This window comes from Zeus faber (genome assembly GCF_960531495.2).
Source record: "Zeus faber genome assembly, chromosome: 15".
Lineage (NCBI taxonomy): Eukaryota > Metazoa > Chordata > Actinopteri > Zeiformes > Zeidae > Zeus > Zeus faber.
This window is the reverse complement of record NC_137194.1, coordinates 17,622,601-17,641,867: the sequence shown is the minus strand read 5'-3', so window position 1 is coordinate 17,641,867 and position 19,267 is coordinate 17,622,601. Positions and strand designations below refer to the sequence as shown.

The 19,267-nt window shown below is 43.3% G+C and overlaps 2 protein-coding genes across 2 annotated transcripts; both read left to right on the top strand.

Moving 5' to 3' along the window:
* Positions 1-6,507: 6,507 nt before the first annotated feature.
* On the top strand, positions 6,508-10,074 carry nkain5 (sodium/potassium transporting ATPase interacting 5; the record flags this gene model as incomplete). Its single annotated transcript, XM_080015270.1, has 6 exons — positions 6,508-6,561; positions 7,328-7,465; positions 7,647-7,727; positions 8,727-8,921; positions 9,101-9,161; positions 10,019-10,074. 6 exons carry the CDS (start codon positions 6,508-6,510, stop codon positions 10,072-10,074), a joined length of 585 nt encoding a protein of 194 aa, XP_079871396.1.
* A 1,877-nt stretch (positions 10,075-11,951) lies between these two features.
* Positions 11,952-18,314, top strand: ythdf1 (YTH N6-methyladenosine RNA binding protein F1). The gene is made up of 6 exons (XM_080015483.1): positions 11,952-12,288; positions 13,136-13,163; positions 13,832-13,926; positions 14,057-15,706; positions 16,241-16,285; positions 16,503-18,314. The coding sequence occupies exons 1-6, from the start codon at positions 12,259-12,261 to the stop codon at positions 16,527-16,529; spliced, it is 1,875 nt and encodes a 624-aa protein (XP_079871609.1). The 5' UTR covers positions 11,952-12,258; the 3' UTR covers positions 16,530-18,314.
* Positions 18,315-19,267: the final 953 nt, after the last annotated feature.

Genomic DNA, 19,267 nt, shown 5'->3' with positions numbered 1-19,267 from the left:
CAAAACAAAAACAAAAAAAATCTAAAAGTCACCGACCTCCATCAAAAAAAACCCACCCAGATTGTTAGAGAATCGAGGAACACACGTGGTGATAAAAAAATGCCATTTTCATTCAGAGAAAACCGTACCGCCAGGACCGCCTATGCGGTTGCCAGACATTTACTTTAACACATTAATAATAGTAAATAGGATTTGTCCAATGTTTTGCCTGTTCTTCTCCAGTTAGTCACAGCGTATTGGCAGACGGAGTGACCCCGAGCAGAGGAGGAGCAGGCAAATACCGTTCATTTGAGCCGGGGAGCGAACACACACACACACACACACACACACACACACGGAAACGTCTTCCTTTGATTTCTTGTTGATGTCTTGCTGCTTGCCAGAGAATTTCTCGTGTTTGGCAGTGGGATGGATTTTTTAAATCGAGTGTAAAATCACAGAGCTCCGACGAAAAGACCAGACAAAAACACCCCGCTGTCATCTGCCTGAGATCACGCCGCCTGTGCACGGCGCCAATACGTGTGGCTTCCTGTCACCGGTCACGCCTCGTGCTTGCCCCGACGGCAGCAGACTGTACCTCTGCTTCGATTTGGGGATGAGTTGTTTCAGACATTTTCAAGGGTTGAGTCTCAATTTAATTGACGACTTTAATGTTCATAATTTGCTCTATGATGGATTCCGTCTTTGTTCATGTTCCTTTTATCCCGAAAATGCCGTCCCATTTGAAGAGGAAAGCTTTGAGGTGGTGCTGGGCCGTATGTCGATATAACATCTACTGCCTATTGTGATATGAGACGAGATATCATCTGGGATTCTGGTTATTATAATATTTTTATATAGTTAAATGTTGTTAAAGGCTGCATTACAGAAGAATAATGCCAATTTTCGGAAACTTCATACTGTTCTGGTTAAATACTCCACCAATAGAAGCATCAATACTCAACCACAAAATATCATCAGATAATAAATGTTGAGGTATGAGTGCAGTAAACAAAAAAAAAAGAGATATTCGATTTTGTCAATATCGCCCAGCCATGCTGTTAAAAATGTACTAAAGGAATAACATACAAATACCACTTACAAATTAAGCTTCACTCTCTTACAGTATACAACGTATAATGGTTTAAAAGTAAAGAAAATTATTGGGAAACTATTACACCTTTTGGACAAGACATTTAGCAATGTCGTGGATTTTAATTTGATCCAATTATCGTATTCTATTGCATTCAATTGGGACATGTTTGGTATTTATATGTGATTATGGAAAGAAAGAAATTCACATATATCTGAACAGCAATTGAACAACGCAATGGTAATTTACTCCCAACAAGGTGTTTCCGTGTCAAAGAACTTCCCGACAGGGACGCATTGTGGAACTCCACATGGTTCACACACCAGCACACCGCCGGATAACCGGAAAAAAAGAAAACCGTGCTCTGTCTGCCATGAGACATGAACCGTTAATCCGTCACGAAAAAAAAACCGCGTTCACAACTGTGGCAAGTTCATTATAAATATCTCTGCAACAGAGCGGCGGAGAACCGGAGGAGCTTCTAATGAGCCCGAAGAAAGGAGAAAGGTGTAGGTGTGAATGATAAGATGGGAGAAACAAGGGATGGTGGGTGTGGAGGACGGGGGGGGGGGGGGGGGGGGGGGGGGGGGGTAACGGGGGGCAGAGGGGGCGGGGTGGTTGCGTGGGAGTCCGGTGGCAGATGTTTGAGGACGCCGGGAAGAGCCGGGATGAGAGGATCCTGCACGTTCCCGGGGCAGATTTTTTTTTACCGGGGGGCCTTTCTTCCCTCTCCGTCTGTCCGCACGCCCCCACCTATACAACACTCGCCACACCCTCCCCCCCTGCCTCCCCCTGCGGCGCTCAGCCCGAGTGACGCCTCAGCACTGCAGTGTAATCTCTGGCCCTCGAGCTGCCTCGTCTGAGCCAACCGCTTGGACATGCCGTGGCTCTCAGAAACGTCCCTTCACCACCGGCGTAAAGCCTTTCCCACAAAAACGAAGCCCCACCACCCCCGTCTCCCAAAGCCACAGAGAATCACTCTGCCAGAGGCGAGTCTCCATTGGTGGAAATGCAAACTAGGCCATTTACATTGCAAAAACACCTGTTTGCTCCCGCCAGGTGCCGACCAAACCATAAATCATTAGGGATACACTGGCACCGCTGCCGATACTAGTTCTGAGTCCGATAACTTTAAGGGTTGGCTGATGCCAAGTGCACATCAAATCTATTACTTTCACTGACCTGGACAGACTTAGACAACAAGTTTGGGGTTATTGGCACATACATTTCGACACGCAGTTTAATCATAATTTCTCCATGAGAAACATTTATGATGCTTCCATCTTCAAAAATAAACTGAAAATCCAAGTTGTATTCTACTAGGATCTTGTCTGAATGATACTGTATATCTTGTACCAGTATCTACCTAAGTTCATCTCTATACCATACAACTGATGCTTTAGGGGCAGATGGGAAATTGGAACATCCTGTATTACTCCCTAGTGAGCTGTACTGGTATTGCAGCATTGTATGTAATTAAAACATGACATGAGCTCCATTTCCTCCTCGTTTATGGAGTCTCTCAGGTCATTTTCTTTCGGAATGAAAAGCGGAACCACCGAGCAGGGCTGGCGCATAGGGGCAAAAAATGAAACGTTTTCTATGAATACCGCAATATCAATGAGTTGGCGATATTCGGGGGATGACTACTGGTGCTTGGAATGGAATATTTGAGAAGCTTTCATTAGTGGTTGATAAGAAGAGTCTATGGAGTTGAGAAAATGGCATTACTTTACTATAGTGGAGCCTTAAAGGAAACATATAACTACATAGATATTATGATCCCAGACAATATCTTGTCTCGCATCACAATCACATCATAATATCATAGCGAGATATGGCCCAGTCCTCTTACGGAGAACCTTGCGGAAAATGCATGTGAAATATAAATGGAGGACAAAAATGGCATCGTCGTCAGACATTGTAAACACAATAAGACTGAGATTACACGCCCCATAATCATCATCATTGAATGGTTTTACTTATAACCTTACATTAAAATAACATGCATTTGTTTGTGCCCCCAGTTCCTTAGGTGTTTTTCTAATAACCGTAGCTTGCCACTCATAAAGCATATTAAAATGAGTTCTGGTATTCTGCTCCATGTCACTGGGCTGTATGTTTATTATTATATTAGCTGCATTTGACATGGGTAGTCACCCAGTGATGGCCCTGCTGTCAATGTGATCAGGTTTTGATAAACCACCTGGGAGTTTGTGTAAAGCAAATACCCTTATGCTCAGTGCTTTGTGTGGGTGTGTGTGTGTGTGTGTGTGTGTGTGTGTGTGTGTGAGAGAGAGAGAGAGAGAGAGAGAGAGAGAGAGAGAGAGAGAGAGAGAGAGAGAGAGAGAGAGAGAAAGGGAGGGAGGGAGGGAGAGAGGGAGGGAGAGGGGGGTAAGGGGGGCTGGCTGTTATTGTGTGGGAATGTGAATTAGGTCAAATGTTTGCTTGCAACAGAGATTAACCATGCCCCTGTGAGGCAGAACGCCGAAGCCTATGTGAAACAGGCTTTACCTTTATTTATGCAACGGCGTCTGAAACACAATGACGAATGTCCCGAAAAGAAAGGGAAGGGCGAAGGTATTTGTATGTCTGAATTGACCAGATCCCTTTAAGCACTGGCGGCAATTTAAGAGACCTTAAAAGAGGGGTTGCACAAAGACACAGCTGGCTATTTGTTGTGCGTCTGTCTCGGATAAATAGAAATCCTCTTGGACAGGTGAGCGCACACATGGGATGTATGTGGCTCACACGGACGCCAGCCAGAAGGCATCAACATGAGGGGGATTGGGGGATTGATTCAGTCGCTGCCGCACCTTGGGGCTCCCATGTCTCGTCGGCAGCCCTGGCAGTTCAACCTGCAGTGGCTGAGGACAACAGGTTAGGAACAAAGACAGCACACTCACTGGAATGGGTAGTGACTGGCAGGCAAATCGGGGTGTGAAGCGAGGAAACGCCTGTGGAAATTGCCAAATGCCTCAACGTAGTCACTAGAGAATCCCACGATCAGTGGAATAAAGGATTCAGTTTGATGCAGTGTGCTGCTGGGCATTCTAGTCTTCTTATCGCTGTGTTATCCAGCAGATTTCCCGAGAACAAAAAAAAATTAAATAAAAATTAAATTAGAAAAAGATCTGAAGATGGCTCTGATCATCAAAGCGTTCCCCAATCATTTCCAGATCACAGTGAGGATGAGTCGTGTCCCCGAGGTCAGCTGGCAACCACAAAGCCAGTCGCACCCCCCCCCCCACACCCCCACCCCCCCCTACAGCCACGTCCGTGGTGGGGAGAGGTGGGTCCAACCTTAACGACCACCACGATATTTAGCGTGAAGCGTGGGATTGGGCGGATTCCCCACCTTCGCCCGGCCGAGTTATTCGGAGGTTCTCTGATGAAACGACGGAACGAACAGGAAAACGAGAGAAAGCAACGCAGTCCTAATAGCGGCGAGGTGGGCGCACACGTGTCCGTGTGAAACGCCCGATCGCTGGACGTGGAAAACGGAGCGAAAAAGGAAAAGACCCCGAGCACAATGGACAGCAGCCCTGCACCGGTCCACTTCTCTTAAGCCGGGTTGATCAGCGGCACACACGTGAAGGTGGTGTAATAAAATGTCCCACATTGCGCCGTGGGATGTCTGTACTCACTCAGCTGGAGGATGCGGGAGGCGCAGCGCGCGCGTCGGTCGCTCCCTTTCATTTCTTCCTGCAGACGCCCCGGGCACCGAGCACCGTGCACCGATCACCGATCACCCCTGCACCGTGCACCGAGCACCCTCCGCATGCACAACCAACCACCGACCTTAACTTCGGGTTTGTGCGTCTCAGAAAACAGGAATGCAGCATTTTGCGGGTGCCATTCTATAGAGGCCGGCGGTCGATCACCCCGCGCGCCCTGATCCCCGACGGATGAAAGAGAACCGGTTCGATCCCTTTTCCACTCTCCGGTAAGGTGTCAAATGGTCAGATTTACCTCTACGGTTCGTCAGGCCCCCTCCATCTCTGCGCTCAGCCCCTCGGCTCACGGTGGTTCCATGTGACAGGGAGAGTGCTGGAGAGAGAAGCCCCCCCCCCAATTATGGACCGGTCTTTGGATTATAGCGCCACCCCTCGGCCGGTATGGGAAGTGCGGCGTCCGCCACAGTGAATGGAGAGGGGATCGGGTGATTTTCCGTCCGGCAATAGGGGCTTGGTGGTCGTTGATAGGCTGTGTGTGCGACGGGCACGTTGGGAAATATTGCATTCTTCAATAGCTCCATTGAAAACGCAAAACGGTTTCACGTGGACATTTTTCCTTGATGCACATTGTCATAAAAAGACCGGATCAACAAAACGTAGCCTACCTTCCACATGGAAAAAAAAAAAATCCAATAGCAGCATGCAGTTTTACTTTTTAAAAATGTAAAAGTTTATACTCTATAGAAGAAAACAATGGAAACTGGATGGTGGGCTATCTATCTGCATTAGCCACAAACTGTGCCCACAATGCCGCCACAGTTATTTTTGTCTATTTACAATTTGACAGCTGCTCCACCCCCGCCCTATTGTTTCTCCACATGCCACAGAGCCAGGAGTCGCACTGATGCTGATACTACCTTGATGTCTATGCAGAAAGGTTCACAACCTTTTCCCAAATGGAGGCATGTCGCTGCACAATGAGCAATGTTATAAACAGAAAATATGAGACGTTTAGCATCTTCATAGCTCCACCCAGACTCAGGAATTAAAGAATCTGTACATTTTATTAAGTTGCAATGGAGAAATGGAGCATCGCCGTCTATGATGACCCAAATAAAAAAATAAACCAAATCAACGAATGTTTGTTTCCTTCACCTTTAACTGTTATGAAATTCTACCCTTTCAAAGACATACCTATAAATGACATGTACGTGGTCTGTTCTATTTTTCTTTTCTTACAAAATTCTGAACCCAACTGCGTGGGTTTTTTTTTTTTTGGAAGATATAGGACAGAAGCGTTGGACAGGATCGATGACCAGCACCGCCACCTAGCGGCCGCTCACGTTTGCGGCACCTATCAGCGCGCGGCGAAGGGTGCAGCAGCAGCAGCAGCAGCAGCAGCAGCAGCAGCAGCAGCAGCAGCAGCAGCAGCAGCAGCAGCAGCAGCAGCAGCAGCAGCAGCAGCAGCAGCAGCAGCAGCAGCAGCAGCAGCAGCAGCAGCAGCAGCAGCAGCAGCAGCAGCAGCAGCAGCAGCAGCAGCAGCCTCCTACTACAGCCGCTCCACCCTCCCCCTCCTAGTTCATGGATGCCTGTTTTCCCCCAGTTCACGAGAGTGCGTACTGTGCGTGGTGCGTTACGACACTGAGCTTCACAGGTGGTGTTGTCTAAGTCAGGGGGATTTTCGTTTGAATATATTTATGTATAGATATATATGTTTTTGCTGCATCTACAGCAACTGGACGCTCCCAAAGAAAGAAGATGGGCTGCTGCTCGGGTCGATGCGTGCTGATCTTCCTCTTCACTCTGCAGCTGGTGAGACGGCGTTTCTCTCCCCTGATGCTCCGCCATCAGCTCCTCCACTAGTTTGGGTCTTCTGCTTTGACATAGTTTCCCTTTAATCTTGACCAAGGGCTTTGTACACTCACACTCATTTTCCAGGGGTCTTTTGACAAATATTTTGGATATTGAAACGCATGTGTACAGAATACCACCAACACATTATAGCGAGAATATAAAGTGTATTTATTCTATTCTATTCTATTCACTTGGTTATTTAATTCATTGCCTTCGATTAGGGGTTATATTATATATGGAAATGCTTTAGTTTGACGTATAAAGTAAGTTACACCGCCCCCCACCACACACACACACACACACACACACAATGAGGGCTGGATGCACTTTGTCCTCTTTCCCACCCTGCCCCCCTCATGACTGACTTGGATAGGTCTCTTAGAAGGCAGCGCAACACAATGTACACACATTTGGAGGCTTAGACCCATTTCACAAAGTCTAAGATGTACATAAATAGCTTTCCACCCACTCTCTCTCTCTATATATATATAATTATTGTTATTGTTATTATTATTATTATTTATTATTATTATTATTATTATTGTTGTTGTTGTTATTATTGTTGTTGTTGTTGTTGTTGTTGTTATTATTATTATTATTATTGTTATTATTATTATTATTATTATCATCATCATTATTATTATTATTATTATTGTTATTATTATTATTATTATTATTATTATTATTATTATTATTATTATTATTATTATTTTGACTCCACCAGATAACTGCAGTGGAGAGGCAGGTATTTGATTTCCTCGGCTACCAATGGGCACCCATCATGGTCAACTTCCTGCAGATCATCGTGGCGATCCTGGGGCTGTTTGGCACCATCCAGTACAGACCACGCCATGTCATTTTGGTAAGGCAAATTTTTTTTTCCCCTCATAGAAAGCTTAATTGTTTTGTTGGTTAAAAAATCTACTTTATATGAGGGCAATTAACGCCTTATTTTGATATAAATAAGAGGAATGTGGCTTTTTTTTCCGTAGAGCTGTCACAAACTATTCTTTTTCCTCATATGATTGTTCTTTTCTTCTCAGTACCTTGCCTGGACAGTATTGTGGGTCGGCTGGAATGTTTTCGTAAGCTGTCTTTACCTAGACTTGGGAGGCCTTTCAAAGGTAAGTGTAATGGCAATATAGGGGGCTGATAATTAGAGACCTAGATGGCAGTTTCAAACTGCTATGTTGACACTCCCGCATGTTACTAGGTCATAATAATAATAATAATGGCTTGCATTTTTATAGCACCTTTCAAGGGACCCAATGATGCATTACACGTATGGAGGGAGACAAAACAAATTACACAAGAGTAGAAAATAATAGTAGCAATGTTTGCTGGGATGATGGCATTAACCAAGACCTTGGTGAACAGGTAGGTTTTCAGGGAGGTTTTTGAAGGTGTTCTAAAGAGTGGGGGCTGCCACAGTGAAGGCTCTGTCCCCAAAAGTCGGCTCATGCCGGTGTGGGGGGTGATGGGTAAACCCGAGGACCGCAGATTCCAGGACGAGGTATAGGGGTGGAGGAGGTCTGATAGGTACTGCGGGGTAAGGGCGTGGAGGGATTTCTAGGTGAGGAGGAGGATTTTGTATGAGATACTGGACTTGACTGGGAACCAGTGAAGGCGGATGAGAGTGGGCGAGATGTGCTGCCATACTGGAGCCTGTCCAGAGCTTTGCCGGGTACCCAGGGCAGGACTCCATTGCAATAATCCAGACGGGAGTTGATGAAGGCATGGATGAGGGTTTCTGCCACAGAGTGAGATGGCCGGAGTCTGGAGATGTTTTTGAGGCGGTAGAAAGCAGATTTGGTGATGGATTTGATGTGCGACTTGAATGAGAGGGCGGAGGACAGAATGACACCCAGGTTGCAAACTCAGACCTTGCAGTGAGTTACTCTAGTGTTTTGTTTTCCTGTTTCCATAATATGGAATAATGTTAATATAAATAATTTCACAATAATAATATATTTTTTACCTGTGCAGTAACATACAGCTTTCTGATTTGTTTCATGACCAGACTTCTGTTTCAATCCCATTTTTGTTTCATCATCGGCTGTATTGACCCTAACAAAACAGAAACAGCTCAGTGAGCAATGACAATAGTGTTACTCTAATTGCAGGACAGTGATATACTATCCCTGGGAATATCCTCCCATCACTCATGGTGGCAAGACAACGGCCCCGGGTGTGAAAGCAAGGGCCTCCCCTCTTCTGGATGGCAGAGCCAGGAAAATCCAAGGCTGATCGTTCTGAACTGCTGGTTGGAATACCAGTACATAGAGGTCCTGCACTGCATCATCCAGCTCCTTATATCTGTGAGTATACACTAAACACAAAGATCAAATGTTATTATTTTGAAAAGTAATGTGTTCCAGGTGGGGATTTAGCTTTTCGTGAAGAATATGCTTTGGATATAATTGAAAGATTGATGATTGCATTAACCTGCCACTGAATATAAATGGGGTTCAAATTGTTTGTGTCTGGATTTCTACAGCTTCTGGGATTTGTCTATGCCTGCTATGTAGTCAGTACTTTCTCACAGGAGGAGGAAAGCTGTAAGTATACCAGAATAAATTATGTAATATGTTTATGTTTATGTTTGTTTATGTTTTATCAGTTCCATTTTTTTTATCTTTCTCTTGTCTCTTTCTTAATTTTATTCATATTGTTTTCTTATAGACGTGACATATTAAAGCAGCACTATGTAACTTTTGGTATTTGGGATTTGGCGCCACTACAGTTTGTGAGTGCAATTGCACTTTTACACCGCTGTCGTAAAACTCGGTCCGGTGTCCGAAAATAATTGATTTTACCAGACAAATTCGAACCGTATTGGTCACTTTACAATAACAGTCTATGTTAAAAACATAGGTTGCAGCGCCCCTTGCAGGGACCCCGCCGCTTCAGTGAGCACTCAGTCCTGGCTCCCCTAGGGCACAGGGAGGGGACAGGGCCCCCTGCAGCTAGTGTAGGTACCAGATGTGCTCCACCTGTCAGATCGGCCGGCACGCACGAGTCAGAGGGTGAAACAAACCCCATGGTTGTGAGTGCCGGTGTGACACACGGGTGCCTGGCTCACCACTGGCCCATCTCATCTGCGGAGGTGGGGCGCGGTGACGTTTTGTATGAGCGTTATTGACGGATATTTTGACCGGCAAGTTCATAATTTATTGAAAGAGGTTCCATTCTCCATATTACAAGTCCGCGTACCATCGAAATGATTTTGAAGCTGTGATTTTGAGGTAAAAAAAAAAAAAATGTACATAGTGTTGCTTTAAACATTCAACTTTTTCTTTTCCAAGACTTTGGAAAATCATACTGACTTTCCTTTGGCACATTTGTACAAGTGATTTTGAAGTGCTGTGCTGTAACTTTTATGTTTTTTCCTTTGTTTGTTTTTTTCATATTTTAGTTAATTTCATGGGTGAATTTTATCATCCATCAAAACCCTCTCAGTTGTTCCTCTAGCATAAAGAAGTGGTACAGTATAGGTAGGTATAATGAAGGGGCAGTCCCTTCCCTTTCCTTGGTAAAATACTGTACACTCTGTAACAGTACCGATAATATCTTGAATTGTCAAGAATATTATATGCAACATATAATAAATATCATATTTTTTTATTCTATAGATTACAAGTAACCATCGACTGGGATGACTGTATGTGAGAAACTGACAAGCAATAAGAGGAAGCAGTAAACATCTCTGAAGAACAGAGTCATGTTGTTTGTTGCGCAGCATCTATAATTCTGATGATTTTTATCCTGGACCTTTTTCAGATTAATCTTTTTACACCACAACAAAGCATCTCCGAACAAAATATATGAGCAGAGACTCGTCGTGGGCTGAGAATCTCGATTGTCGAGACTTAACATAATCAAACAGTGAATGTAGACGCGACACCTCAGCAATCGCTAAATGACATGCTTTTTCTGCATTGCATGTACTTACATAGACAATGTCATTAAAATGTATTATTTACGACATAGCTGGCTATCATGTAATTTGTTTGTTGCTTTTAATACAAGCTTGACTGTGTATACAATACAGTTCAATTAACATTTTTTCTATGTTGGTTATCAATAAGCACGTTTTGCAGATCCCATGGCTGAAAAATTGCCTGATTTTGATTTTTGTTGTGGTAAATTTGATGATCAACTTGGAGCAGTGTTTCCACACCGCCTTCAGTGTGTTGTAGGTTAAGGAGTCCTCCTCAATCATCAATAGGAAATTTGAAGTTTGACAGTTGCTATGGGTTGCTATGGAATCCGGTCGCCATTGTTTGGTGGATCACTTCCATTCAATTGCATCGGGAAACGGCTAAAACATACTACATTTACGAAAAATGGAGAAAGGGAGGGAGGAAAAGAGGGGTCGAGGTTTCGCACAAGATGGTTGCACGATGTTCTACAGCACCTTTTCACCCGACAAGACTTCCAAGCCGCCTTTCAACTCAAAAATGCCGACCGACGTGACATCAGCATCACGTTCCCTTTTATCAAATCGCACAATTGAACATGCAAAACTAAAGCATTTGATTCGATTTCGGTGAGAGATAACTATCCATTGTTGGAACAAGCGAAGGTCCACAGTCCGAAGCAGATTGGATGGAAGCATCGCAGCACGTTTCTACGCACACTGTGACGCACACACTGTCTTCAGTGGGAAAAAAAAAACATGTACTTTATCTTCTTTATTCACTCACTGTATAAAAATCCAGTAATTGTTTTTTTTGAAAGACGATCTTAAGGTGTGTGTGTGTGTGTGAGTGAGTGTGAATGAGTGAGTATGAGTGTGTGTGCGTATATTGTATGAGTGTGTGAGTGTGAGTGTATGTGTGTGTATGAGTGTGAATGAGTGAGAATGAGAGAGAGAGAGTGTGTGCGTGTGTGTGCGTGTGTGTATGTGTTTGTGTGCATGAGTGTGAATGAGTGAGTGTGTGTGTGTGTGTGTGTGTGTGTGTGTGTGTGTGAGAGAGAAAGTTCCATGGAAAGAGAATGCAAAGGTCCATGCAAAACAAACCAATTACCTCTTTAAAACATTCAAATTTGAATGCTCGAATGACCTGTTTCTTGCAGAATGACTAATTTAAAAAAAACAGACCAAAGTACGACCAAAACATCCCAGAGTTTTGTTTGTGGGTTTCACTTCTTTATCAAAAGCACATTTATTGTATTTATTTACTTATTATCTCATGAACACGGAGTAGGGACGCAAGCTGCCTGCGCAACAGACGTCACTTCCGCCCGCCAGGCTCCCGGATGAGGCTTCGAGCGGCCTGCGTCACCTACGACACTTCCGCCCGCCAGGTTCCCGGATGAGGCTGCCGTTGGGGGAAGTGCGGAGTGCCACCACCACCACCAGAGCTGCTGGATTCTGACGGTGTGGGGCTCGCAGCGGACTGAAACCCACCGAGTGGATGCTGTCTCGGGGAAACGCTCACTGTCACCGGGCTGGTTCGAAGTTGGATCACGGGAAGGGCCCAAATCCGAGGGTATAAGCGGCTCTAGCAGAACGGAGCAAGCTAGCCAACTAGTGCTGCTAACTGCCACTGCAACTGTTAGCAACTGTTAGCATCGGTACCTGGAGAAAACGTAGTTTGGCGGCGATCCGTCTCGACCAGCTCCCAGCCCGATCCGACATTTGATTGACGAATGATGTCTGCTGCCAGCATCGACCCTCAGGTAAAGCGGCCAAAACGGGCGTTCCATCAGCCCGGGGCCCTGGGTTTTTTCACCGGGAAGCGGGTGTGTGCATCCCGGGATGAAACGATGCGTTCCCATCAGTGGCAGGCTGAGTTGCTAGTTGTTTGACGTCCTGGGGAACGGGGGGGACTACCTAGCGCTTTGTGGTCTGGATCACAGCATCCAGCTTGTCAAATAGAATAATTGAACTGGGTACAGCCTGGTCGACTCAATCGATACACAGTTAGTTGATAGCTTTATTTATCAGGCGTCTATGTTCATTATAGCACAAACTGCCCAATTAGGCGGCGTCGAGAATCAATATGTCACCTGGAAATGCAAAGGGCAGAGAGATGGAGTTGTCACAATAATTACATAATCGCCTGATCGTGATCTTTTCGTGAAATCGTTAGATTCCACAATCATATCAAGGCGAATCTCAATCTCAAGTCAATTTAATGCCATTTTATTTGTCGCCCAAAATTAAATGTGAGTTTGGTGCCATTCCATCAGCTGCATTAAGGAAAATGAACTGCCAACTTGAATTATTATTTTTAAATGTCAATAAATGTCTCTGCCTCATAAAGTGGATATGTGTTAGTACACTGTTATAGGCTTGTACTATGTGGCACAAAAGAACAAAAGGCGATTGAATGGTTAATCACAATGGTGTGTATGACAATTAATCATTAACTTAATGTCACCGTCATGACAGCCCTGCAGAGAAATACTTTACCTTTTTTTTTTTTTTTTTTTTTTTCTCACAATTTACATTTGCAACCGAATCCATAACTGTAATTTAACGTTTATTTCCTTCTCTCATGTCTGCATCAATATGGCCACCAAGACATCCAAGGGACAAGATGTTAGCAAAGGTGAGAAACAAACTGAGATTTGTCGCTCCCACTACTCTACGAAATGTGTATCCAATCCCGATCCCAGTGTGCCCTCCACATTGATTGAATTCTGCAGAGGATGGCGCCAGAATGCGCGAATATGCTCACGTTTTCATTGGAAATCCTTATAACTGAATGCAGTAGATGTATTACTCTGATTGTAAGACTAAGAACAGTTTATATGGATGTGTCCCTCCATTAAACACATTCACTGTTATGCACACTTTAAAAGTTAAGATAGACACAGTAAATATTTGTTCTACTCAACTTTACATAAATTTTATAGAGAATGTAGATTATAATCTTTAACAGATTTTTATTTTTGGATATCGGTACCTGTTTATGAAAAAATAAATTACTAAAGGGTAATACAAAGCACAAGTCTGTATTATCTTTATTCCAAGTTAAGATATGTCATAAATGTTCTAATCTATAGAGTGGCAACTTGGCAACAAAATAAATTGCATAGTGATGCTGTTGTCATTTTATTATAACCTGTCAAATGTGGACATTGTATATTATTATTGTTTTATTGTACTCAATACTAGTTGCCTACAATAATTAATAAACCTTGAACATATTGTAGTTGGGTATAATACATGCATTTTTTATGTACAGCACTGTTAATGTTTTTATCCTACTTACAGCCTTTCCAGTTTCAGTACAAAATGGCTCAATCCATCAAAAGGATACAGTCCACGACAATGACTTTGAGCCCTATCTTACTGGCCAGTCAAATCAGGTGGGAAATTCAACGTTTTGTATCTTTTCCTGTCAAGTTTTTATTTAATGTTACATCGTTTTACTGTAATATTGCTTCTGTCTTACTGAAAGTTCACTGTATAAAAACCATCTTCTCCCCCCTTTTTCAGAATAACAGCTATCAATCCATGACAGACCCGTACCTATCCAGCTATTATGCCCCTTCAATTGGATTTCCTTACCCTCTTAGTGAGGCTCCGTGGTCTACAGGAGGTGACCCACCAATTCCCTACCTTACACCCTATGCCCCCCTGAGCAATGGAGATCACCATTTCATGCACGACACAGTATTTGGGCAGCCAGGGGGCCTAGGTAGTAGCATCTATCCTCATAGGTTTAACTTTTTTCCTGAGAACCCAGCTTTCTCAGCCTGGGGAACCAGTGGGTCTCAGGGCCAGCAGACTCAGAGTTCAGCCTATGGGGGAAGCTACAGCTACCCACCCAGCTCCCTGGGAGGAACACTCGTCCCTGATGGCCAAACAGGCTTCCACAGTGACACCCTGAGCAAGGCTCCAGGAATGAATAGCCTGGAGCAGGGTATGCTGGGGTTAAAATTAGGTGGGGATGTGACAGGAAGTGGTTCGGGTATGAAGACAGTTGGCTCAGTGATTGGTGGTGGTGGCAATGTAGCTGCTGTTGCCACAGGCAACGGTGGCACAGCAATTGGAATGCCCCCTCCCAAACCTACATCGTGGGCGGCTATTGCTAGTAAGCCTGCAAAGCCGCAGCAAGTCAAGACCAAGACAAAGCCTGGCATGCCAATGGCTGGTGGAACCCTGCCTCCACCGCCCATTAAACACACTATGGAAATTGATACGTGGGATAATAAGGGGACTGTTGCTAAAGTGGCCCCTCCTTTGCCACCCCACCATCAACATCAACATCAGCACCAGCCACAACATCTCCACTCACATGCACACCTTTCCCACAGCCTCCCCCCTCCCCCCCAGCAGTCCCTGCAGTCTGCCCAGTCCCTTGTGCAGCAAATGACCATGCAGGGCCCTCCTCCTCAACAGTCATACCAGAACCACAACTCAATCCCGCCACCCCAGACCCGCTGGGTGGCTCCACGCAACCGGAACCCGGGCTACGGTGCGGGTACCATGGACAGCAGCGGCTCCTCCAGTGGTGGCGGCATCGGGAACGGGGGCGGGGGTTGTGGAGGAGTTCCCCCGGGATCCGGTCCAGGATTGGAGTCCCACCCGGTGCTGGAGAAGCTGCGAGCTGCGCACAGCTACAACCCCAAGGACTTTGACTGGAACCTGAAGAATGGGCGGGTGTTCATCATCAAGAGCTACTCCGAGGACGACATCCACCGCTCCATCAAGTACTCCATCTGGTGCAGCACGGAGCACGGCAACAAGCGCTTGGACTCGGCCTTCAGAGCCATGAACTCTAAAGGCCCCGTCTACTTGCTTTTCAGTGTCAATGGCAGCGGGCATTTCTGCGGTGTGGCCGAGATGCGCTCGCCTGTGGACTACGGTACAAGTGCTGGTGTTTGGGCGCAGGACAAGTGGAAGGGCAAGTTTGATGTGAACTGGTTGTTTGTTAAGGACGTGCCTAATAGTCAACTGCGCCACATTCGCCTGGAGAACAATGACAACAAGCCAGTGACCAACTCACGTGACACTCAGGAGGTTCCTCTTGAGAAGGCCAAGCAGGTGCTCAAGATCATCGCCACCTACAAACACACCACCTCCATATTTGATGACTTTTCCCACTACGAAAAGAAGCAGGAGGAGGAAGAGGTGGTGAGAAAGGTGATTATATTGCCACCACACTGACATTTCGAGATTGGAATGTGAATATTGATTGCTCCAGACTAATTTGATGCTATTAATTTGTCTGCCAGCTTTAACTGTTAGAGTAGCATCAGGAAATTTAGGTATCATCATATTGGCATCCAAGGTTTTGTTGTCTAAATTAATGAAGTAAAATGCATTAAAATATAACACATGGTTTCTCAAAGTATGAGCTCTGAAGTATAGGAATATGGTTTTGTTAAGAAACCCAGTATTCGGATATAATGGAACTTACCACGTAGTCCCATTATTGGTACACAGTCAGATTCTCAAAAATGGAATTTTAAATTCATGAACAGATATTGTGATAAAGATCTATCGTGCATGTATATGTATCATTCTGATGTATATGTCGATGCTTTGAGCGGTCATTTCTCCAAGCCTTGAGGTAGTTTCATGTAAATTCCTCACTAGGATTTGTTTATTGTGCTTTGGGATTTTTATTGTGGTGTTAATGTGTTAATAAAACTTTTAACAATAATTCTTCAACAGAGCTATGAGCCTCCTCCAATGCAAAGCCGTTCTCGACTTGATCAGGTAAAGCATGATGTTCATCACCTGTAGTTTTAATTCTGCCATTTTCTTTTTCCTTTTTTTTTTTTTTTTTTTTTTTTTTCTTTCTTTTTCTTTTTTATAACTGAAGTTGTGCACAGACTTGGAGGTCTTTGGGATTTCTCCGGCGGGTACCATTTTACAACAATATTTAATCAGCAGTTTCTTTAATTTGGTCACAATTTATTCCCACTTCTTTCAGGATCGCCAGAATCGAAGTAAACAGTAGAAGAACGCTTCATTAAGCTGGATCAACATTTGTGCTTGGATGGACATGATATTTAGATTACAGAGAGAAGATCAGAAGAAATTCAGAAAATGGAAAAACTTTCTTTTTTTTCTTTTTTCCCCCCTCTTTTTTTTTCCCCAACTTTATTTTAGTGACTTCGGCCCGTGTGACACATGCCACTTTGAACCTGGTTCCTAGTTTTCAAGATGTGTGTGCAGGGATGAAGCCGGTTCCAACAATCAAATCAGTTCAACATTTCCCTCCCCACACTCCTCCCCCTTTGTTTTCTTCATGCAACTCAAAATCTTTCATTCTTAATTAATATTAAGTTATCTGCACGTCTCTTTTGAAAATCTCTTGACAACATGCTGCTGATATTCAGTGACTGTTCACCTTGTGGTATGTGTGCGTGTTGGACAAATGTTAAGTGCTTGTGTTGGGTATTCTTAAGAGTGAACAACACGTATCTTCTATTTGTACATGGCCAGTGAAACTTTCTAATAATGTAGGACAAATAACTTCTACAATGCCCTCCTGCTCATTTTAGGGTTTTCTTGTGACGGTAGAGGAATGCCTGTGCTGCAAGGTTGTGTATGTATTGAAATGTGGAGAGGTAACGAGAGCAAACGTATGAAGGTTGGGGAATTACTTTGACTTGTGTATCACTTGTCCAATTGCTGTTTGAAAAAATAATATCAATGGGAGAGAGACATGCCATTTATTTTTCTTTCAAGAGAGGAGCCTTACATTTTCTTTTCAGTGATGGTGTTTAAAAAGAAAAACAAAAAAAAAAAAAACAATATTTGCTGTACTGTACCTCAAGTTTTCCAGCAAGAGATTCAGGGAAAAGATATTGTCTAGAGATTATATACTCGCAAAGGTGTTCCTTCTCTTTTTTTTTCTTTTTTTTTTTTTATTTATAAGATGGGAAAAGTACACATTTTCTTTCAGTTTAAGTTCTTATATAACAAAAAGTATGCTTAATGCTGTCCTTATTTTTAATCACACTATAGCTGTTTTTCCCCTCTGTTCCCTGCCATTCCAACGGGGGTCTATGTTAATGTACTTCTGGGGACAATGTAGCATGTACTGCTTTTTAACCTAGGCTTGTCACTCTATTTTCATTTGTTGTTCTTTCATAACATAATTAGGATGTTGATATTTTCATTGCTATAACCCTTACACATCCTCAGAAAATTTAAGCTTTAATGTACTGGCAACGCTAACTGAGAACGCCTCAAATGTTTGAACTTAAAATTAATGTTACTGATTTATTGTCAAGTGTATGAAAACCCAGAGATAGTCTATATGGTATATGTGTGTGATTTTAATTTTTTTTTTTTTCTTTTTTTTTTTTTTTTAATTGCTTGCTATAATGTTTGTATGCGAGAGTGAAAGACAGAGAGGGATTATAGTTATCAATGAATCAGAGTTATATAATGGTAATGGAATATAAAAAAAATATAAGAAAAGTTTAAGCCCCCACCCCCTCAATTAAATATACATTGTATCAAAGCTCACTATCACACTCTTAGATTTGGTCATGGTCATTATTAAAGATATACTTATCTGTTGATTGTGTCATTACTTTTCTAATGTGTACAATTTCTTGTCAAAGCTGTTGAAGGAAGTGGCCTCCAGGAACTTGGAATGAGCTTCCCGTGACTATGTTGGGATCCATGATTTAATTTGTGACTATTGTTGATGTACTGTAAGCCAGGTTCTAAACATGTGGTGTTCTTACAAGCCAAAATCCAACCTGGCAATTGCAAGAAGGTTTTCCAAGGGATAAAAGTCTCGATTGAGTCCAAACCTATGCTTATGTTCCGGAAAGGATTTATTGTGTTTAAAAAAAAAAAAAAAAAACAGATTTCATCTCAGACATGCCTTCATCCTGCTTGTTTTTTGTGAAGTACAGTATACGTTCAATAGGAAAGGAAGGTAGACCAACTAAAAAACACTTGAGGCTCTGTTGTTTTTATGTAGAGCCACCAACGCTGTAGATCATTTGTGGAGAATAAAAGAATCTCACTCTAATCGCCCACAATACACTTGCCAAACTTTCTGACCGAGTATGGGGTCGGGTAAAAGCCTAAAAAAAAGGTTGACCTTGTTTCCTCAATTTAGAGATGGTGATCAGCGTGACTGTTGATTTCACAAGTGGTGTAAGAAAAGGTTTGTTCGCAGCAAAATAATCTTCTAAATGAGTAGGGAGTTAATGCGGCAAAAGAGTGGCGGAGCGGGTGAATTTTCATAAACTGAAAATAGTGACTGAGGACTTAAAAAACCCCAGATAATTCATACTAAATGTGACTGATTTACACTCTGTATTACACCAAAATAAATACATTTGTCAGAAATAAATTATTTTTGTGTTTCAGACTTAAATTACTTTGAGAGAATTAAGCTGAAGGATCTTTGGGTTCCACCCTTGGGATCCCTTCCTTTGTTCTATTTATGTGACAGAATTAAATGTTTTTCGTGAGAATTCCCTTTCCAACAGCCAAAGCGGCGACTGAATTGCTCACTGGAAGTCCTCCCGTGCATTATATGTGGTGGAAAAATGGAACGACTATTTTTACTGACTGACTCGTCAGGAAGAAAAAAAAAAAAAAAGATTGAACCTTTCATCGCTATTCATAATGGTGTTCTTTAACTGGGGTTCGCTAGCGGAATCAGTCCACTTAAAGGTGCAGTGAGTAGAATTAACGGAACGAACTTGGCAGAAATGGAATATG